The sequence below is a fragment of the Eriocheir sinensis genome, chromosome 36 (genome assembly GCF_024679095.1).
Source record: "Eriocheir sinensis breed Jianghai 21 chromosome 36, ASM2467909v1, whole genome shotgun sequence".
In the NCBI taxonomy this organism is placed as follows: Eukaryota; Metazoa; Arthropoda; class Malacostraca; order Decapoda; family Varunidae; genus Eriocheir; species Eriocheir sinensis.
In genome coordinates, this window is record NC_066544.1 from 16191680 (window position 1) to 16215152 (window position 23473).

At 42.4% G+C, this 23473-nt stretch overlaps 1 protein-coding gene across 1 annotated transcript in view; it reads left to right on the forward strand.

The window, feature by feature from the left end:
* The first annotated feature begins 411 nt into the window (after window positions 1-411).
* Window positions 412-23473, forward strand: part of LOC127007915 (uncharacterized) — an 86079-nt gene continuing 63017 nt past the window's right edge. The window contains exon 1 of the mRNA XM_050879402.1: window positions 412-545. Coding sequence (XP_050735359.1) covers window positions 422-545 — 124 coding nt within the window. The 5' untranslated portion in view covers window positions 412-421. The remainder of the gene's footprint in view (window positions 546-23473) is intronic.

Consider the following 23473-nt stretch of genomic DNA (forward strand, 5'->3'; position numbering starts at 1 on the left):
CCCATTCAGTCGAGTCGATGTAACACAGACATTGGAAGGAGTTTCTTTTCAAACCGAGTCATCCGCCACTGGAACAATCTTCCCTCAGAAGTAGTGAATGCGAATACCATCAACTCCTTCAAATATAGAATCGACCGTCATTTCGCTGCGTCGGGAGTAAACTGAATAACGAGGGGCTTCAATCTGCTCCTCAATATCGAGGTGCTTTCATCTGCTCACCAAGCCCCAAGTGGCGGTCGAGCAGATTAAATCACCCAAGCGGGCGACCTCGTAATGAGCCAATAGGCTTTCTGTTGCCTGCATTTCCATGTTTCCATGTTTCCATGTTTCCTCCTCCTCCTCCTTCTCTTCCTCCTCCTCCTTCCTCCTCCTCCTCCTCCTCCTCTCATTAATTCTCTCCGTTCTTCCACAGGTCTTCAGAATGAGGACGAGGGTGTCTCAGCTCCTCCGCCTCCTCCTCCTCCTTCTCCACCAGCGGGTCTTCCTCCTCCTCGTACTCCTCCTCCTCCTCCTCCACGCTCAGCAAGGAAGAGGAGACATGCCCGGTAAGTGTGTGTGCAGGGGGGTTGTGAGTAAGTGTGTGTGTGTGTGTGTGTGTGTGTGTGTGTGTGCATATGTAGGGGTACTTTATCTATTCATTCTCCTCCTTCTCTTCTATGTCTATCTTCTTCATCTTCCTCCTCCTTTCCCTCTTCCTCCTCCTTCTCCTCCTCCTCCTCTTCCTCTTCCTCCTCCTCCTAATCTTAACTCTCCCTCTGACACCTTAATAAAGAGGATGACGTGTGAGGGAAGCTGCTCCACCTCACCTTTACTAATGGAAGACTATGGAACCCTAAGTGGAGGAGGAGGGAACTCTCTCTCTCTCTCTCTCTCTCTCTCTCTCTCTCTCTCTCTCTCTCTCTCTCTCTCTCTCTCTCTCTCTCTCTCTCTCTCTCTCTCTATCCCGTAATAGCAATTTTGGATCTCTTCAAAGGACTAAAGTATCAGGTGAATCACTTCTTAAGAGGAGGAGGAGGAGGAAGAGGAGGAGGAGGAGGAGGAAGAGGAGGAGGAGAAGGAGGAGGAGGAGGAGGAGGAGGAGAGAATGGTAGCGAAGACAATCGTTTTACTACATTAAAGGGTTATAGTGTCTTAGCGAGAGAGAGAGAGAGAGAGAGAGAGAGAGAGAGAGAGAGAGAAAATTTATTAGGTTATCAACAGAATGCAATGTGTGTGTGTGTGTGTGTGTGTGTGTGTGTGTGTGTAATCCAGCCATATTAAACTCGAAAATGACTTTGAGTTTGCCAATTAAATGAGAACGTTTTGCAGGCACTCGGATATAAAAAGAGAGAGAGAGAGAGACGTTAAATTCGTCAACTGTCAAAATCCGTCGAAATAGTTTCCCTTTTTACCGGAGTGTTCGGCGAAATGTCAAGGAGAGGCGGTTTGGGGGAAGGAAACGGAGGGGAAAGTTGATAATAATAATAATAACGGTAATAATAATAACAGTAATGATAGTAATAGTAATGATAGTATTAATAAGAGGAAGAAGAAGAGGAGGAAGAACAAGAACAAGACTAAGTTGAAGAAGATGAAGAAGAACAAGAACAAGAAAAGAAAGACAGGAGCAAGAACAAGAAGAACAGAACAGAGACAAAAATAAGAACAAATAAAAAAAATGAAACACCAAAGAACAAAAACAAACAAAGACAATCGACGTAAAACACAAAACCAACCAAAAAAAAAAAAAAAACCCGCACGTAATTACCGAAAAACACACACAACAAAAGAATATCCAAACCGCATCAAGAAAAAAAAATTAACAACACAAACACAAAGAGGAGGAGGAAAGAAGAAAGAAGAAAAAGAAGAAAAAAAGAGAAGACAAGGAGTTAGCCGCGGCCATTACGCCTCATTCATCCCTCAATAAGTCTGGCCACGTTAATATTATTGGTCCCTCGCGGCGCGCAGCTAAACTTTATATCCTCGTCTTTCTTTCACTCGCTCCTCATTTCCCGCGAGACAGGTAGAACAATACACCTGCTTTCCTAATTGCCTTTGTTCCCCTCCCTTCCCTCCCTTCTCTTACCCCTTTCCCCTCCCTTCTTCCCTTCTCTCTGCCCTCTACCTCTTTCTCCTCCCCCCCCTCTCTCCCTTCCTGGTCTGTCTTTGATTCAGTTTTCTGCTTACTTTGTGTTTGTTTCTTTGCAGTATTTGTTCCTCGTCTTCGTCCTTCCTTGTTTATTTTCTTCCTTTTTCATTCTTTCTTTCCTCATTCTCTCTTCTTTCTCTCCTTTCTCCTCCTCCTCCTCTCCCCCTTCCTGGTCTGTCTTCTTAAATCCGTTTTTTTGGGGGGTATTTGTTTCTTTGTTTTCTTTGTTCTTCGTTCTCTTCCTTCTTTGTTTATTTTCTTCCTCTTTCTTTCTTTCTTTCCTCTTTCTTTCCTCGGCCTCTCTTCCTTCTCTCCTTCCTCCTCCTCCTCCTCCTCCTCATCTCTCCCTTCCTGGTCTGTCTTTTTGATTCAATTTTTTCTTGGTATTTGTTTCTTTGTCGTCTTTGTTCTTCGTCCTCTTCCTTCTTCGTTTATTTTCTTCCTCTTTCTTTCTTTCTTTCCTCGGTCTCTCTTCCTTCTCTCCTTCCTCCTCCTCCTCCTCATCCTCATCTCTCCCTTCCTGGTCTGTCTTTTTGATTCAATTTTTTCTTGGTATTTGTTTCTCTGTCGTCTTTGTTCTTCGTCCTCCTCCTTCTTTGTTTATTTTCTTCCTTGTCTTTCTTTCTTTTCATTTAATTTATGTACTTGCCTTCTTCCAAACTGTACTCGTTTACCCTCCCTCCCTCCCTTCTTCCTTTCCTTCCTTCTTCCTCCTCTTCTTTCCTTCCCTTTGTTTTGCTTTTCTTCCTCTTTCTTCTTCTTTTTTTCAATCTTAATTCGTGTATATTTTCCACCCTCAGCTACTTCACATGACTCGTTCTTTTTTTGTTCTTTTCTCCTCGTTCTCTTCATCTTTCCTCAACTCCTCTGACCTTTCCCATCCCTTTCCTCCATTCTCCTCCTCCTTCTCCTTTCCTTTAATTTTTTTTTACCTAACCTTCCCATCTCTTATTCTCTATCAATGCTCTCTAGGCCGGTATTTTGACACTTTCGCTTCTCACATCAACTATTTCTAAAGGTCAGAGAAGGGATCCATCGGGTTCTAACGAGTGTTTTTTTAGGCTCATGCTACTGAAGAAGGCTCAAACTACCACCAGGGTCATAAAACTACTACTGGAAATGCCCTAAACTCATACGAAAGCCTTGTCAAATTTGTGAACTTGGGCGACGAAATCTTTTAAAACACGACCCCTAACCTCTTCCAACTCTTTCGTTCGACCCCATCCTGAGCTACCAACTTTTCATTACTCTCCATTCTCTCGCCTCCTCTCTCCTTCCCTCTCCCTCACTTCTTCTCCCACTCCCTCCCCTCCTTCCCTTCCGCTCTTCCTTTCCTTCCTTTCACCAGCCTCCTCTTTCCCTCCTCCCTCCCTTTCCTCCCTTTCTCCCTCCCTCCCTTCATCCCACCTGCCAATCCTTCCCACAGGAGTCGTTAAAGAAGAATTTACGTAAGTCTGGAGTTGATGAATGATTCCCAATATGAGCTATTATTAATTTCGACTCTCTCTCTCTCTCTCTCTCTCTCTCTCTCTCTCTCTCTCTCTCTCTCTCTCTCTCTCTCTCTCTCTCTCTCTCTCTCTCTCTCTCTCTCTCTCTCTCAGTAGTAGTAGTAGTAGTAGTAGTAGTAGTATCACAACAACACACAAAATCAACAACAACAACAACAACCACAACAACAACAACAACAACAACAACAACAACAACAACAACAACAACAACAACAACATTAATAATAATAATAATAATAATAATAATAATAATAATAATAATAATAATAATAATAATAATAATAATAACAATAATAATGATAACAACAATAGCATCCTCATCCTCATCGTCATCATCAGCCACTCTCGCATCTCCACTCAGGAAATTAAAACCCGCGCCATCAGCATCACAACTCATCATTTACATTAATTAACAAATCGCTCCACGCCACAAATTGATGCAAATTACAACCTCTCTCTCTCTCTTTCTTTCTCTCTGTCTCGCTATCTCTTATCTCTCTTTTTTCTCCTTTTCCCTCCTCTCTCCTTTTTTCTCTCTTATTGTCTCCTCTTTCATTTTATCTCCCTTTCATCTTCCGTTTCTTTCCTTCTCTCTCTCTCTATCTTTCATTATCTCTCTTTTCCCTTTTCTCTCTTCTCTCTTTCTCTTTCTTTTTCTCTTCAGCCACAAAACGAAGGTGGAATTACGTACACACACACAAGTACACACACACACACACACACACACACACACACACACACACACAAGTAAACGAAGTAAACGCCGGAAGCAAAACTCATTCACTATTAAAAATGAATAAAAAAACGGCCAATTATTTTCAGAGGTACTTAAAATGAAGCCCAATTAAAAAGATGCATTTCGTTCAACATTTCTTTTATTTCAGATTCCTGCGGTATATATATATTTTTTCCTTTCAATTGAATATCTCGGCTTTCTCTCTCTCTCTCTCTCTCTCTCTCTCTCTCTCTCTCTCTCTCTCTCTCTCTCTCTCTCTGAATCCTCTCTTTCTTTTTATTCTCCGCTTTCTTCTCCTTTCTCCCTCCTCCTCTCTTCCCTCCTCCTCCTCCTCCTTCTCTTCTTCTCTCTCTTTTTCTTTTCTCCTTTTCTTCTTCTTGTAATCCTCTTTGTCTTCCTTCGTTTCCTCTACACAAGTGATTTTTATTGTATTTTATTTGTTTCCTTTTCCGCCTATCCATTCCTTCATTTCTCTTCCTTCATGTCTCATCTTCTCTTCCTCTTTCCCCTTCTGTTATTTCTATTACTCTTTGTCCTCTTCCCTTGAGTAATTTTCATAACTATTTATATTTATTATCTTCCTTCTTCCTCTCCCCTCATTTGCACCTCCTCCTCCTCTGACTCTTCCTCCTCCTCCTCCTCTCTCTCCTCCTCTTTCTTCATTGTTATTGTTATTAATTATCCTTTTCATCTTAATCCTAAGGTATTTTCATTATTAAATATGTTTCGTCTCCCCTCTTGTATCTTTTCCTTCCCCCTCTTCTTCCTTTCCCTCTATTCTTCTTCCTTTTTCCTTTCTCCCTGTCTTTCCCTCTTCTCCCTCTTCCTCTAATTCTTCATGTTGTTCTTGTATCTCTTTTTATTACATCTCATTCTCTTCTTCTTCTTCCTTCTCCTCCTCTTTCTCCTCCTCCTTCCTCTTCCCTAGATATTTACTTACTATTCATATGCATCACCTTCCTCATCTTCCTCCTTCCTTTTTACTCCCCCCCCCCTCTTTCTTCTCTTCCTCCCCATCCTTCCCCAGCCTTGACCTTCCAAGTCTGGGGAATCATAAAGGAAAAATTCACGTTTCCCCTTCCTGCTCTCTCTCTCTCTCTCTCTCTCTCTCTCTCTCTCTCTCTCTCTCTCTCTCTCTCTCTCTCTCTCTCTCTCTCTCTCTCTCTCTCTCTCTCTCTCTCTCTCTTTCCTCCTTTCCTCTTCTTTCAAAAATTTCCCTCTTTTCCTCCCACTATTTTCCCTCCCATTAATTTTCTTTCCTTCCATCTTTCTCTCCTACCAAACACCTTCCCCTCCTAATCCTCTTTCTCTTCTCTCTCTCTCCCTCTTCTCCTTCTATCTTTGTTCCTCTCCCCTCCGGCAGCTTCCAGATTATTCCCAGTCGGAGGAAAATAACAGGAGGAAAATATAAAGCGAGGGGGAAAAAGAAGAGTCTCAAATCCGGGCAAATATTTTTCAGTCGATCCCGGCGCATTTAGGGAAATCATCGGTGCAGTGCCAGATAAGCCTCGATCCAGTTAACAAAATATATCGTTCAGCGCTGCTCGTAGGCGAAGACGTGAAGGGAAGGAAGGGGGATGAAGAGAGGAGGCGCAAGTAGAAAATAAATAAAAGGATTGAGAAGAACAGAGAAGGGAATAGGGAGTAGAGAGAGAGAGAGAGAGAGAGAGGCGGTTAACAAAATTATCGTTCGATGCTCGTAGGGGAAGGAGCGAAGGGAAGGGAAAGGGAAGAAGGGGAGGAAGAGAGAAGGAGCGAAGATGATATAAAAAAAAGAATAGAGAAATGAAAAGAATGAAGGGAAGGAAAAGGAATGAAGAAAGAATGAAGAGAAGCAGCGCAGAAAATATTATAAAAAGAATAGAGAAATGAAGAGAATAAAGGGAAGGATAGGGGATGAGAAGAAAGGAGGAGCAGGGAGGATATTATGAGAAAGGATGGAGAGGGAAAAAGAAGGATGGAGAGAGAGAGAGAGAGAGAGAGAGAGAGAGGTGGATAAGAGAAGCAACACAGACGTTATCCGAAAAGAGGATGGAGGGAGAGATGGATTGGATGCGAGAGAGGAATATCAGAAAGGGTGGAGAGAAGAAAATGGAGAAAAGAGAAGGAACACGTAGGATATTACATAAAAAATGATGGAAGGAAGAAGGGAGGGGAAGAGAAGGGAGAAAGAATAAACAACACACAGAATATGAAGATAGGTAATAAAATACGGTGGATAGAAAGGAAAGGAACACGTGGGATATTAGAAAAAGAATGGAAGAAGGAAAAAAGAAGGAAGGGTGGCGAGAGAGAGAGAGAGAAAAGAAAAAGCATAAGACACAGGATATTAAGGTGAAGAAAATATATCATAGAAAGGAAAAATGGAAGAAAAAAAAAGGTAAAGCAGTATACCCAATAATAAAAACAATAATGGGTACAGAAATATAAAGTGAAAAAATATTAGCTTCAAGAAAATAGGATATGGAAAGAAAAGACGGAAGGAACGATTATAAAAAAGTGTACCTGTACAAAATAAAAAGAAACAAATATCGAAAAAAAGTAAAATGCCACAAAAATAAGATGCAAAGTATGAAATAATGAGAAAAAATGTGAAAAGATATTAACGTAGAGAAAACAGCATAAGGAAAGCGTAGACGAAAAGGAAAATAGAAAGTATAACATCACGAAACAAAAAAAATTCAGAAAAAAGTAAAAATGGCACAAAGAAGTAAAATTTAGAGTAAGAAATAATAAGAAAGAAAACAAGGAACAAAAAATGGCAAAGAAAATCAAAACAAAAAAACTGTAATAAGAGAATAGAAGAACTTAGAACAATAAAAAACTATAACAAAATAGAAAAAAATACAGAAAAATAAAACTCCCTTTCTGGAATTTAAAGTCACTCACTGCATTCCTCTACTAAGTGGCGACCGCGAGCCGGTATCGAACGAGGAAACACTAAAACCAATACTTACATCCCCTTCCGCTGCGCCACCTCCGGAGTGACGGGAGAAAGGGAGGGAGTGGAGGAGAGGAGCAGGAGAGGGAGAGAGAAAGGAGTAAAAGGGGAGAAGGGAGGAGAGGAAGGTAGGAGGAGGAAAGAAAAAAGAGGAAGAGGGAAAGGTAGGAGGAGGGGAGAGAAAGGAGGAAGAAGGGAGGAAGGAGGGAGGAGGAGGAGGGAAGAGGGGGGAAGGAGGAAAGTAGGAGAGGGGAAAGGAGGGGAGGAACTAGAGAAGCAAAGTTGGGGATTGAGAATGGAAGAAAAAAGGAGAAAGAGGCGGAAAACGGATGAAAGAGTAAAGAAAAGAAAGAAAGGAATGGGGGAAAGGGAAGAGAATGAAAGGAAGAGATGAGAAAGAAAAGAAGAAGGTATATTGAGGAGTGAAAACGAAAGGAAAAAAAGACGAAAAAGTAGAGAATAAATGAAAAGGAAAGAGAAAGGAAAAATATGGGAAGGAAAGAATGGGAAGAGAAGGGAAAAGGAGAGAGAGAGAGAGGAAGGAAGGGAGGAGAGCGGATTGGAGGGAAGGGAAGTGTTCAAGGGAAGAAGGAGGGGAGAGGATTGAAAAAGAGAAGCTAAACTGTAGATAAAGGTGGTGAATAAAGAGAGCCAGAGTGAAAGGAAAAGAGAGAGAGGAGAAGGAAAAGAGAATGGGAGGGGGGAAGGAAAAGAGAATGGAAGGAGTGAAGGGAAGGAAGAAGAGAATACAATAAAAAGGGAAGTGGATAAAAAGAGATAAGGGAGGAAGAATAAAGGAAGATAGAAAAGAAAAGAAGGAAACGAAAGGAGGGAGAGGGAATAAAAAGGAAGAGAAAAAGCTTAGGAAAGAAATTATATATTGGGAAACACACACAAAGAGAGAGAGAGAGAGAGAAAGTAAAGAAAGATAGGAAAAAGGAAAAGCACCTCAGAGAAGATGTGTGGGAGCTGAAAGGGAGATAAAGACCAGTAAAAGGGAAGATGGAAGGGGATAAAGAAGGATAGAGAGAGAAAATACGATAAGAGGAAGGGGAGGAAGCATAGAGGAAGGATAAAAGGATGAGAGGGGAAGAATGAGGATAAGGAGGAAGATGTACAAGATAATAGGGATAAAAGGAGAAGGAGAAGAGAGCGAGAGAGAGCGAGGGCGAAAGCGAGAGAGAGAGAGAGAGAGAGAGAGAGAGAGAGAGAGAGAGAGAGAGTTTACCAGCAGTTGTAGAGTTAAGTTTCTAAAGCAAATGGCCGAGACTTCCTGAACAAGTAACTTATTCACCCTCTAATCCTATTATGTGTGTGTCTGTGTGTGTGTCTGTGTGTGTGTGTGTGTGTGTGTGTGTGAGAGTGTGTGTGTGTGTGTGTGTGTGTGTGTGTTAGGGAGAGGGGAATTGTATGTGTGTGCATGAAAAAGGTCATTCAAATAGTTGTATATAGCTACCAGGAAAACACACACACACACACACACACACACACACACACACACACACACACAGCAACACCAATAATAGCAACAGGAATAAAAATCTAAAAATAAGAAAAAGGAAAAGTGTAAAAATAAAGGAAACAATACAATAAAAGGAAAAAAAAATGAAAAATCGAGAGCATTCAACAATGAAGATATAAACAAAAATAAAAACAATCTGCATGAGAGAGAGAGAGAGAGATAAAGAAGAAAGAAAGGGCCAGATAGGGAGGTCAGAGCGAGGCGTGTCGGTGGTTGGGAAAATCTACGGTGCCAGCTTACCGTCTTTCACGTACTATTGTACTGTTACGATTATGTCTTGCGTTAGGGACATAAAACTAGACACAAAACCACAATAGATAGATAGAGAGATAGATAGATAGATATATAGATAGATAGATAGATAGATAGAAAGATAGATAGATAGACAGAGAGAGAGAGAGAGAGAGCATAATTAAATTCGGTATTCGGCCACTGTCCCTCCATTTTAGACTCCACTTTGCGAAGAGGTCAACGCGGTGCTTTAAATGTTGTTATTGGTGATTGTTGCGTGCGTGTATGTATGTGTGTGTGTGTGTGTGTGTGTGTGTGTGTGTGTGTGTGTGTGTGTGTGTGTGTGTGTGTGTGTGTGTGTGTGTGTGTGTGTGTGATATTCAGTATTCTCGTTCTCTCGTCTCTCGTCTCTCTCTCTCTCTCTCTCTCTCTCTCTCTCTCTCTCTCTCTCTCTCTCTCTCTCTCTCTCTAATTTAGTTCGTCCGCCATGCATCCACTCAACTGTCCTTCATTTACTCTCATTCTCTCTCCTCTTCACTCGTTGTTTCGTATTATTGTTTATTAGCATACTATTCACTCTCACTCTCCCTCTCACTCACTCTCACTCACACACATACACACACGCACACACACACACACACACGCACACATACTCACCTTTGCTATCTTCATATCATCCAATTAGCTCTCCCTACCTGCATGTGCCCTAAATTACAGAATATTAGATCAACACGAGGCGCGTTCTCTTCAATCCTCCATATCCTCCCTTTCTACCCTTTGTTTGTCCACCATTCCTCTGTTCCTCCTTCATCTCCACATTACACTCTCCCTTCTACCTGTTCTCTCCCTCTTTCCCTCCTATAGTCTCCCTTTATATCTTCTTCTCCCCTTATCATGTTTATCCTTACCGCCTCCTTTCCTCTTTCCCCTTCATCTCCATACATTCTCTCTCCCTTCCATCGTATCTCCTTCTCTTCTCTTTTCTCTCTCTCGTATACTCTCCCTCTGTTTTTTCTTCTCCCTTCCATAAACTCACCTTCTACCCTTTGTTTGTTCTCCATTCCTCTATTTCTCCCTCAACTCCAAACTACACTCTCTCTGTTCCACCATATCTCCCTTTCCCTCCCTTCTGTTATCTCTCACTCCTATAGTCTCCCTCTTTTTCTTATTCTCCCTTCTCCATAAACTTCCTTTCTTCCCTTTGTTCTCCACTCCTCTGTGTTTCCTTAATCTCCCTTCCATCGTTGCTCCCTTCCCTCTGTTTTCTCTCTGCCTCTCTCTCCCTCTTCTATAGTCTCCCATTTTTCGTCTTCTCCCCTCTCCCTATCTATCTTTCCTTCTACTTTACTATATCCCGCTTTATCTCCTTTCTCTTATCTTTCCCGGTATCTCTCTTTCTCTTTGTGTCTCTCTGTACAAAGTGTCCCTAACCTGTGCTGGAGTTTAATTGTAGTTTCGCTTTCATATCACTTAAGTTCCTTCCCTTTAGTCATGTTTTGTGTAGGTTTAAAAGAGCTTGGGGTGAGTTAGTCGAAGGTCTCAGCCATTATCCTTTTTTTTTAATGCTTATCTTTTGACTTAATGTTTTTTGGTTGTGTTTTCTTTCATTTTTTTAATCATGTTTGTTTATCTCCTTTATGTTCTTGTTTCTTCTTTGTCTTTTTTCCTGTTCTTCTTTCATTTCATATTTTGTTTGTCTTATTTTTTCTCAGTTTTTATGTTAGTTTTTCTCTTCCATTCTGTTCTTCTCTTTCCTTTGCTATACCTTGTGTTCTGGAGTGTTTTCCTTTTCATTCTTCTCCTTCGTCTTTCTGTTCTTTCATTTCATATTCTCTTCTTTATCTTCTCTATATTTTCATCCTTTTTTTACTTTTCTTCTCCATCTTCTTTTCTCTTTCCTTCGGTTTATCTTATTTTCTGGTGTATCTTCCTCTTTCATTCTTCTTTGTCGTCTTCTTTAATGTTATTTCTTTATCTTCCTTTCTCTTCCACTTCCTCTTCTTGTCCTTTCCTCTGTTCTTGGTTCGTTGCCTTAATGGGTGAGTTTTCAATCTTCCTCCTCTCCTTCCCTCCTTTACCCCTCCATTCATTCCTCTTCTTCCCTTCCTCAATCCTCCATTCATTCCTCTCCTTCCCTTCCTCAGACCTTCATTCCTTCCTCTCCTTCCTTTCCTCAATCATCTCAATGTCCCTTCTTCCTCCAGTCTCTCTCTTCATTGCTCCCCTCTCCACTATCTTTCCTACCTCCACGACCACTACTTTCCTCCACTTAACCTCCTCTTCTTCCTCTTCTTCTTCCTCGTCATAGTTGTCTCTCTCCTCCTCCTCCTCCTCCTCTTCCTTCTCATCTCTCTTTGTCCTCCTCTGATTCACTGCCCCTCCTCCTCCTCCTCCTCCTCTTTTCGTCTCAATGTTCTTCCTCTTCCTCTTCTTCCTCCTCCTCCTTCCCCTCCGCTTTCCCTTTCTATTAACCCTAAAGTAGATCCTTTCAGCCTATTCTCCTCCTCCTCCTCCTCCTCCTCCTCCTCCTCCTCCTCCTCCTCCTCCTCCTCCTCCAAATTATATCCTTTTCTTGGTAAGTAAAAAGTTTCCCCAATCTATTACATTATTCTACACATTTTTTTTCCATACCTTTTGTCTTCTCTTCTTTTTCCATTTCTTTCTATATTTATTTTTGCATTTTCTTTGTCATATGCATCGTTTTTTTATCTTTCTTTCTCTTCATCTTATTTTATCTTTTTTATCTATATTTTTATCATATTCTTTTCTGTTCTCTTGTCTTTCCTTCCTTTCCAAACTCCTTCACTTATTCATCTTTCTTTTCCACCTCCTTCAACTTTAAAACACTCCACTACAATTCTCTCTCTCTCTCTCTCTCTCTCTCTCTCTCTCTCTCTCTCTCTCTCTCTCTCTCTCTCTCTCTCTCTCTCTCTCTCTCTCTCTCTCTCTCTCTCTCTCTCTCTCTCTCTCTCTCTCTCTCTCTCTCTCTCTCTCTCTCTTTTTTAAAAAAAAATAACCTCTCTTTTGCATCTGAATTCCACAACACTTGGCACTACTCTCCTCTTCTCCACTATTCCTCCCCCCCTTGCCTCCTTATTTATTCATCTATTTACTTATTCCTCCTGCCTTCCCACAGTCTATTCTTCCTTTCTTCCTTCCTCTTTCTTTTCGTTAATCTTTATCTCCTCTTTTCCTTTATTCTTTCCCTTCTTACCTCCTTATTTATTTATTTTCTTACATATTCCTCCTTCCTACGCTTTTTACCTTTTCCTCCTTCTCATCCTTTTTTTTCTCTTTTTATTCTCATTTTTCTTTTTCTATTGTATTTTTCTTTGTCTTTTCCCCCCTTCGCCCTTTCAGCCTACACTTCTTTTTTATTCTCCCCTCCCCTTGTTTCTTTTAGCTAATCTTTATTCCCTTCCTACTTTACTTTAACTTTTTTTTCTCTCTATTTATTCCTATTTTTCTTTTTCCCATTATTATGATTTTTTTTACCCCCTTTCCCTTCCCTTTGTTCCATCTTTCCTTCCTGTGTACCTGACCTAACCTGCCCTGACCTGACCTTCCTCATTTATGTATCTCTTCGCACCACCCAACCTTATTTCCCTCTCTCCCTCCCTTCATTTCTTTGCTTCATACATTCCTTCATACATACATTAGCCTTCCTACCTAACCTTACCTATTCACACCATCATACCTCTCTATCCTTCCTTTTCTCCTTCCTTCCGTATCTTTCCTTCATTTCCCTATTGACCTAACTTGACCTTCCCCACTTATGCACCTATTCACACTCTACGGATTCTCCTTCATCCCTCCTCTTTCCTTCCTTCCTTCCTATCCCTTATTCCATTCTTCATTTATTTCCCTCTCCTATCTTCCTTTCTCCGACTCTCCTCCATTCAGTTGCCTGTTGATCTAACCTGACCTTCCTCAATTAAGTACCTATTCACACCATCCCTTCCCTCCCTCCCTCCCTTCCTTTCCTTCCTTCCGTTCCGGCCTCCCTTACAGGTGTCTTCCTACCTGGTGGGCCTCCTCCTGAATACTTCATCCCAGAACTCCCAAGCCAGGCGCCGCACTGCATGAATATTTGAGACGGGATGGCGGGAAAGATAGAAGGGAAGGAGGGAAGAAAGGATACGACGTGGTGAGATCAAGAAAAGGATGCTGAAACAGAGGATAACAGAGAGGAGAAAGGAACGAATGAATAGGGTGGGAGGAGGTTAAGTAGGATGGGCGGGAATGAAGGATGTCTGAAGGGAAGAAAGGAAGAAGGGAAAGGGTAATGGAGCTGGAAGGAAGAAGTCGATATAAAGGAGTTAAGTTGGGAAAAGAGGGAAGGAAGAAAGGATAGGACGCAAGGATTTAAAAATATAGATGCAGGATATGAAGGATGACTGAAAAGGAAAGGAATAAGAAAATGCATGGAGAGGAAGCAAGAGCAAAAGGGAATTCAAAAGACAGAAGGAAAAACGCATTAGATGGAAGAAAGTATAGAAGGATAGGAGAGTAAGGGTTTATTTGAAGGAGGAAATGTGTGTGTGTGTGTGTGTGTGTGTGTGTGTGTGTGTGTGTGTGTGTGTGTGTGTGTGTGTGTGTTCGTAATTATTCCTTCGTTTCGTGATTGAAGAAGAAAAAAGGAGAAAGGACAGAAAAGATAAAAGAAGAATAGAGGTAAAATGAGAGAGGAGGAAGAAAAAGAAATAAGGGAAGAGAAAAAAAGGAGAATAAAAGAAAAAAAAAAGAATAAAAAAAATATGAGAGAGAGAGAGAGAGGAAAGTTTTCAAAATTCAGGACACTGCTAAGGCTGTCCATCTCTTAGAAAAGGAAGAGGAGGAAGAGGAAGAAAAAGGTGAAGAGGAGGAGGAGGAGGAGGAGGAGGAGGAGGAAAGGGAAGAGGAGGAATCAGCGCTCCTCCTCCTCCTCCTCCTCCTCTCCCCTAAACGGCACCTCCGTTCAGCCTAACATTAAAAAAGTTGCAGTAGCCTTGAACTGAATAAATTACACCTCCTCCTCGTCCTCCTCCTCCTGGACACCTTAATCATAATATTTCGCTGTCCTCTTCCTCCTCTTCCTCCTTATCTCCCACTCACATTTCTCTCTGTCACCCTCCTTTCCCTCCCCCTCCTCCTTCTCCTCCTCCTCCTCCCCCATTTTATTCTTCTACTTCTCTCTTTTTCCTTGTCTTACTTCTTTTTCTTCTCTTTTGGAAGTTGTTTTATGCCTCCTTTTACCACCAATCTATATATTACGCTCGATTTCCTCCTCCTCCTCCTCCTCCTCCTTTCATCGTTTTCCTCATTTTCCTTCACTCTCTAATGCTTTTGCTCTTTCCAAGCTTCACTCATCTTCCTCCTCCTCCTCCTCCTCCTCCTCCTCCACATCATCAGTAAGGAGTCAGAGCACGCCCCAAGGTCAAGCTGAAGGGTCACTGGCCAGGTCACTCTCTCTCTCTCTCTCTCTCTCTCTCTCTCTCTCTCTCTCTCTCTCTCTCTCTCTCTCTCTCTCTCTCTCTCTCTCTCTCTCTCTCTCTCTCTCTCTCTCTCTCTCTCTCTCTCTCTCTCTTCCTGGAAAGTCGTGTCATGTGTATTACTAAACGTTCTCTTCTCTTCAATAATTATATTTTCGTACCTGGGAACACCTGAAATTTACTCTCCTCTTCACCTGAACGTGGGATTCTGGACGCAGGTACATTAAACACACACACCTACACACACGTACACCCACACACACAGTTGCTCTTCTTACACCCCCCCCACACACACGCACACACTCACATATACACACACACACACACCTTGTCAATATCTCTGCCTACGACCCTTTCTCCTTCTCTACCTCCCTATCTTTCTACGCATATCGCTTCTTCCCTAACTACCTCCCTTTTTTCTTCTTTACCTCCCTTTTTCTGTTACCATCTTCCTCCCTCCCTCTCTCTATATCTTCCTACCTATCTACCTATTTTCCCTATCTCTCGTTCAGTCTACCATCTTACCTATCTCCCTCTCTCTCCATCTACCTACCTATCAACCTATTCTCCCTAGCTCTCGTTCAATCTACCTACTTTCCTACCTTTCTACACCTCTACTTACACAGCCACTTTCCTATCACTGTACCTCTCTACCTCTCTCTCTACCTCCGTCTCTCCCTGTCTCCCCTTCTACCTACGCATCACTTCAGACTTTCGATACAAACTTCACCTGTCCGTCTTCACATCCCTGCGTCTGGTCCCCTAACTTTTCCGCCTCCGGGTCGTCGCCTCTCTTAAAGTTTCTCCCGAGTCCTGTTCTCCTCCTTCTCCTCCTCCTGGTGCCCCCCCTCGCTCACTTCATGCCTCGGGATAAAGATAAACTGCCGCACTGTTTCTCTTCCTTCAGCCTCACACACACACATGATCTCAATTGCCTGTCTTTGGTTTGGGGTCTCGTCGCGGGTTGGTTCATCTCTTTAATGTGTATTTTATGACTGTGGTTTGGGCTAAGGGGGAAGATATTGTGCGGTTGAGTTTGTTTTCTTTTTCTGTTTGTTTGTTTGGGTTGTTGTCTGGTTGGTTGGTTCACGTATAGATTGTTTCCTTTATCTTTATTGGGGGCAGTGATTAGCGAGCTTTTTTTCTCATTACTTTTTTCTTTTGCCCTTGAGCTGCTTCCTTCACTGTACAAAAAATAACATGAACTCAATGGCAGGTCTATGGTTTTGGGGTTTTCAGTGGGCTTGGTTTTGTTCGTCTCAGTTTTTTTTCTCATTACTTTTTCTTTTGCCCTTGAGCTGCTTCCTTTACTGTGCAAAAATAACATGAACTCAATGGCAGGTCTATGGTTTTGGGTGGTTTTCAGTGGGATTTGTTTTGTTCGTCTCTGGTTTTGTTTTGGTTTTGATCTGGGTTAAGACAAGAGAGAGCTTTAGTGCAGCGGCGTTTCTCTTTTTCTAGCACTATCTGAATTCATGAGTGTTGTTTTTGGTCGACGTATTCCGTTTTTTTATTTTTTTTGTCTCTTCTCAGTTATCCTATTTGTGTTCATTGTCGTTATAATTTCAGTTAAGAGATGAAGAAGTGCAGTGATTTCTTATTTTAGTTGTTACTGTTTCTCGTTGATCCTCTCAGTTCATTGTCTTTGTTTCTCTGATATTCGTGCGTGTTTGATGTTTACGATGAAAAGGAAAATGTTGGAAACTGAGTCGCATCGCTACGCCTCCTTAATATTTAATTATCGCATCTTTAATCCCCGTGCCAGAATAAACACTAATTTGTCTATTGTGAATAATGAATGGAACAGAGTAGATGATATTGAAGAAAAGTTATCAATTATATTTTTTCAACTGATTATTTTCCTTCTTTCCTTCATCTCAATAAACACAAATTTCTCGATGAAAATATTCGTGCATCAGAAACGTTAAAATAACATAATTGCAGACGACAGCAGCGGTACGATATCAAATCTCGTCTCCAACTGTTTATTTTCTTTCCTATGTCGAGATAAAAATAAGTCAGAGAAGAAATTTTTACTTTTCCTCCTCCTCCTCCTCCTCCTCCTCCTCCTCCACCTCCTCCTCTACCTCTACTCCCTTCTACCGTATCTTCGTTTTCTACCCTCTTTCACACTCAGTCTCATGTCCTTCCATTGGTGCAACTAATTCAATATCCACTTGATAAAATTACAATAGACGAAGCTAACTGTAAGAAATCTCCAAAGCTTTTCTCCCACGGTCTCTTCTCTTTCCTTTGCCTTAAAAAAACATAATTAGATTCCTTTTTTGCTTATTGACAACACTTGACAAAACGACAACACAGGAGTCGAAATCTAAGTACAGCATCTTCGCTCCTCCTCACACGATGTTCTTTTGTCTTTCACGGGGCGCCCTTTCCTCCTCCTCCTTCTTCTTCTTCACCAGGACGAGTCCGTGAGTTTTCTTCCTTTGCTTTTTAACACCCACATCAAAAACAACAACACAGGAAGGGCAAGTACAGCATCTTCGCTCTTCTTCAAACATACGACTCTCTTTTGTCTTCCACGTGAAGCCCTTTCCTCCTCCTCCTTCTTCTTCACCAGGGCGAGTCGGTGAGTTTTCTTCCTTTGCTTTTTAACACCCACATCAAAAACGACAACACAGGAAGGGCAAGTACAGCATCTTCGCTCTTCTTCAAACACACGACTCTCTTTTGTCTTCCACGTGAAGCCCTTTCCTCCTCCTCCTTCTTCTTCTTCAGCAGGACGAGTCGGTGAGTTTTCTTCGGCTAAATCACCTTGTTAGCTACTCAATTAAAGACAGCGAACTCGGGGGCGTACCTTCTTCCTCCCCTCCTTTGTCCTGCTACGTTTCTTACCGAAGACAAAAGCTTTTATTTCCAACGAAGGAAGGAAGGAGAGAGAAATACAAAAGGAGGAAGGAGCAAAAAAGGAGAATCTCTTTACGGGACCTATTTTGCGCCGCGTAAGAAGATTTCGAAGTCGTGTGTCAAGATTGGGTAAACAGAGTGTACGATTTTCACGTGACTTTTTTCGCTGGATATTGAATTAGTTTCTCCATTTTATACGGTGAGGACGCCGGGCCAATAGGAGAACGGGAAACTGAGTGAGAAAATGGGTAGATTACGTAGATATAGTAGAAGGAAATAAGGAGGGTGAGGCAGAAGAGGAGGAAGAGGAGGAGGAGGAACAGGAGGAAAACCCAGTGGAATGAGTGGGAAAAGAGGGCGTTTGGTTGGAAAGGAAAACTAAGTGGAAAGAAGATGAGGAGGAAGAAACAGATGGAGGAAACGAGAAAAGAAGATCGTGGAAGGAAGGAAAAGTAGAGAAGAAGGAGAAGGATGAGGAAAGTAAAGGAGAAAAATGATGGTGAATGAAAGAATGAGACGATTGAGAAAAAATAGAGTAGAAAGGAAGGTAAGAGAGAGAGGGAGGAATAGATACGAACATGAAGAAGGTAAAAAGTAGGTACGAAGAAGGAGGAAGCAAAAAAATGAAAATAAAAGTAGTAGAGTGGAAGGGAAAAAAAAGAAGAAAAGGGCGAGTGGAAAAAGAGGGTGGAGTGTTCCTGTGGTGGTGGAGGTGGAGGTGGAGTGTGTGTGTGAAATCGAAAAAGGTGGAGGAAAAATATGGAGGAGAAAAAAGAGGAAGAGGAGGAGGAAAAGGAAGTCCGCGTGTGTGTGTGGAAGGTGGGGTCATTAAGACAGGAAGTTAAAAAGGAAAAGGAGGGGGAGGGAGAGGAGGAGGAGGAGGAGGAGGAGGAGGAGGAGGAGGAGGAGCCGATATGATGAAACGGCAAATTCCAGATGAGATTCGTTAGTAAATCAGGAGTACTCAGCGATCCTCCTCATCCTCCTCCTCCTCCTCCTCCTCCTCCTCTCCTCATTTCCATTCTCCTCCTCTTAACACTCTTCCATCTCCCTTCACTTTCTTCACATTTCTTTATTCGCTTTCCATTATCGACATTTTTTTCCTCCTAATACTATCTTTCCTTCTTTTTCTTCCTATTCCTCTTCCTCCTCCTCCTTCCCTAACCTCAATCAGCTGCCAGGTCACGTTAGAAGATGACAGGTGAATATAAGATAGCGAGGTAAATAATTCTGTGACCCTGCCTAGCTTTCTTTCTCTCTTGGGGCAGAAAAAAACAGAAGAAAAACAGAAGTGTGCTAGGTGTGAATGTGTGTGTGTGGAGGGGATGGGAGAGACAGGGTGCATGTGCGTGTGTGTGTGTGTGTGTGTGTGTGTGTGTGTGTGTGTGTGTGTGTGTGTGTGTGTTCTCGTGGGCTTAGCTGACAATTGCTGTTCCTTGTACCATTCTTTAATTCACGGATCTTGACACACACACACTCACACTCTCGTTCTTTGTTTACTTCCCCATATTGAATAAAATGACACGAGCGGGGAAGCGTACAAGGGTTAAAAATCTCCTTTGCTATCGTGTACGCATTTGTCATCTTGTAACTGAGCCTGAAAGATGTTTATGTGTAGGAGGTGAAGAGGTTGAGTAGGAGCAAGAGGAGGAGGAGGAGGAGGAAGAAGAAAGTAAGAAGAAATAGGAGGAATAATATGATAGCCTGTTTCTGTATTATGAGTGAGGCGAGGTTACGGAGGAGATGGAGGAGGAGGAGGAGGAGGAAGAAGTAGAAACAGGTGAGATAGCGTAGAGAAACAAAATATTGACATAAGAGTGTAAACAGAAAAATAAAGGAAGTAATGGAAGATGGAAGAGGAGGATGAAAATGAGAAGAGAAGAGGAAGGAGGAGGAAGAGGAGGAGGAGGAGGATAAATTCTTCCTTTAACCATTTCCTTCTTTTCATCTCTACCGTTACTTTTATTCACCTATTTTATCTCCTATTTCCCATTCATTTATCTCCTCGTTTTCCCCAGTTCCTTCTTCCTCTTCCTACCATTCCTTTTAATCTCCAATTCTCTCCTATTCCCTATCCGTTTAACTCCTCTTTCCCATTTCCTCTCCATCCCTACTAATCCGTTTAATCCTATTCTCCCCTATTCCCTATTCACTCAACACCTCTTCTACAATTCCCTTTCCATCCCTGCTAATCCACTTACTCCCTTCAATCCTATTCTACCCTATTCCCCATTCACTTATCTACTCTTTTTCCCATTTCCTTCCTTTTCCACTCGTCCACTCCTTGTCCGCGCGGGAGAAACACAAGATCAAGGACCCTTCATGCAGCTACTCGCCTTCTGATCCCTTTAGCCGCGTCGTTAAAGCCTCGGATCGCTTATTTTTACGCCGGGCGGGAACGTAATTGACCACAGAGCATGCAGCGTGGAGTTGACAAAGTGTTGGAAGTCAGGGGTGTGCTGACCGACAATTTATCACTTGCACGCCTCCTCCTCCTCCTCCTCCTCCTCCTCCTCTTCTTCCTCCTTCTCTTCCTCTTGTTGTTCTTTCTCTTCTTCTTCTTCTTCTTCTTCGTCTTTCTTTTCCCCTAGCTGTTGCTCTTTCTCCTCCTCCTCCTCCTCCTCCTCCTCCTCCTCCTCCTCCTCCTCCTCCTCCTCCTTCTCTTCCTCTTGTTGTTCTTTCTCTTCTTCTTCTTCTTCTTCTTCGTCTTTCTTTTCCCCTAGCTGTTGCTCTTTCTCCTCCTCCTCCTCCTCCTAGTCTTCCTTTTCTTTCTCCTTATCCTCTCCCTTCTCAAGTTACTGCTCTTTTTCCTCCTCCTCCTCCTCCTTCTCTTCCTCTTGTTGTTCTTTCTCTTCTTCTTCTTCTTCTTCTTCATCTTCCTTTTCCTCTAGCTGTTGCTCTTTCTCCTCCTCCTCCTCCTCCTCCTCCTAGTCTTCCTTTTCTTTCTCCTCCTCTTCCTCTCCCTTCTCAAGTTGCTGCTCTTTTTCCTCCTCCTCCTCCTCCTCTTGCTGCTCTCCCTCCTTCTCCTCTTCCTCCTGCTCCTCCTCTTGATCTTGTTGCTCTTTCTCCTTCTTCCTCTTCCTCTCTAACTCCTTTTTCTCCTTTACTGTGTACGATAGTTTCTTTTCCCCCTCCTTTCCCTTTCTCTGTTGTCCATCCCACTCTTTTTCCTGGATTTTTACGTTTATTTATCATACTTTCCTTCTTTTCTTTACCTCTTTCCTCCTCCTTCTTCTCCTCCTTCACATCTTTCTCCTCTTCTTCCTCTTTTTGATGCATTTCTCACCACATTTCCATTTACTCTTCATCCATTTGCACACACACACTCTCTTTCTTTCTTCCTTCACTCCACCTCTCACACCAACGCCATCTTTCCTCATTCACAAACACTCTCCCTCTCTCTCTTTCACTCCCCCTCCCTCTCCCTTCCCACACCATCTCTCCACTCCTACACACTCTTTCCTCACCTCTTCTCTTTCTTCCCTCTCCCTCCTCCTCCGTCGCCCTGTTTCCTCACGTCATTCAAGCATTTCCCAAACACTGTATTTTCCATCACTCACAGCCCCAATCCCCGCAGGTGCTCCCGCCGTAGCAGCGTTTCCAGAGCATTAAATATTCTGTTCACGAGCTCGCCGACGTTATTCTGAAGCGTCAATACGACCAGTCTCAGGCACGACGGTCAAGGCCAGGCCCGCGGCGTACGGCAGCGTCACCTGGGCTTGGAAAAGTTAGATGCATGCGCTGAAGAGGAGGAGAATAGAGAATCAGATTGCAGATTGATAAAAGAGGATAAAGTACAAAGGGATAGAGAGTAAGAGATATTGTTTCTCCGGGTTTTGCTTCATGCTCTTTCTCTCTCTCTCTCTCTCTCTCTCTCTCTCTCTCTCTCTCTCTCTCTCTCTCTCTCTCTCTCTCTCTCTCTCTCTCTCTCTCTCTCTCTCTCTCTCTCTCTCTCTCTCTCTCTCTCTCTCTCTCTCTCTCTCTGACACATTTTTCTCTTTTCTTTTTACATTCTTTGTCGCAAACTTTCACTTTCTCTCATGTCAAATTATTATGAAGTTCATTTTACTCTCTCTCTCTCTCTCTCTCTCTCTCTCTCTCTCTCTCTCTCTCTCTCTCTCTCTCTCTCTCTCTCTCTCTCTCTCTCTCTCTCTCTCTCTCTCTCTCTCTCTCTTCTCCTCCAACTTCACCTTCTGCTCTTTAAGTGTTTAATTTCACCTGCATTGGAAAATTAATTAGGAAGTGTAATTCTTGGCCGCTCCCAACAATAAAGTAATAGCATTTTAATCGTCGAGAGTAAGTTAAAAATTTAAAATAAAAGTTCCGTGATTACAAATACCTTTTTAAACGCTCGGGTACGCGGTGTCTTTTTTCCTTTACCAGTTTGTGTTACAACGAAAATGAATCATGACGTATCTTTTGTTACCTAAATTATGAACGAAACTTGTGAACCGTAGAACATATGTAAAAATAAACGCAGAAAATAATAATAACGTTTAACTGTAATATCTTTTTTTGCTACTTTAGATAAAATATAAAATTCTAAACTGCAGAACATTTAAAAGGCAAAAAATAAAAACACTGAAACAATAAAAAGGCTTCGAACATACAGTAAAGAAGTTGCATTTATATCGAGCAGCCCTTAACTTTGAATTATAAAAGAAAATTGTCTTCACTTACCATCTAAAATTAAACAGCGTAGACCTCTGACTTATAGAACAGAACAAAGCGCAAAACAAACACTAAAATAACAATAAAACCCTTGAATATATGGTCTGCAGAGTACATTTATACGTAACAGCATTAAGAAAAAAATAGATAAGTCTGCCTTTAATTTAGCGTAGAAACGAAAAAAAAAAAAGTCGACAAAGGCATGAGCAAGAGGAAGGAGAGAAAAACAACAACCAGTCTTTATATACTTTCTCTTCTTCCTTTATATTTCTCCTACGTCCTCCTCTTCCTCCACCTCTTCCTCCTTCACATCGTCCTCCTCTTCCTCCACCTCTTCCTCCTTCACATCTTCCTCCCCCTCCTCTCCTTGATGCATTTCTCAGCACATTTCCATTTATTCTGTATCCATTTTCAGACACACACTCCCTCCCTCCCTCTCCCTTACTCCTCCTCCTCCTCCTCCTCCCCTTCATTTTCCTCGATTTACCGTAGACACGAAAAACACAAGAGTCAACAACGGCATCAACAAGAGAAAAAAACACCAATCAAACACACGAAGCGGCTTAAAAAAAAAAAAACGCTAATGTCCCGGGATGAAACTATTTCCCTCGTCAGCAAACACGAGGGCGAGAAAAATGTCACAGACGCCGCGCCGTAAACACGATGCAATTTTGTTCCCACGCTGCAAAAAATATGTCTCAGGGGCGTGCGAATATTCTCTCTCTCTCTCTCTCTCTCTCTCTCTCTCTCTCTCTCTCTCTCTCTCTCTCTCTCTCTCTCTCTCTCTCTCTCTCTCTCTCTCTCTCTCTCTCTCTTATCTATCTATCTATACATCTATTTCTCCCTCTTCCCCTCTCTCTCGCTCTCTTTCTCTTTCTCACTCCTGTCTTTTCTTCTCTCTCTTTCTTTTCCTTTTTATTTTTTTATTTGCTTTTTTATTTCCTTATTTTCCGTTCCTGTAATTTCCACTCTACCTTCTATTTTTTCTCCATTTACCCCCCCCCCCCACACACACAAGCACGCCCTCCTCCCCTCCCAACGCACATACACACACACTCCACCCCACACCCACCCACCCTCCACCCCCCTCACCCAGCCACACACGCAAACACACACACACACCATTAATTCACATTCCACACAGCAGCCAGCCACACGCCGAGCCACACCTGTCTGTCTTGAAATGCCTTCCACCACAACACACCTGCTGAATTTAACTCTGATTTTCGGGGGTGTCACGTATGTGTGTGCGTGTGTGTGTGTGTGTGTGTGTGTGTGTGTGTGAGAGAGAGAGAGAGAGAGTAACAGCCAGGCTTCTGTGTACCCAAAACCTCAAATATTCAAACAACATAAACGGAAAGACTCATTATTTTATTCATTCCAAGTGTTCGCTG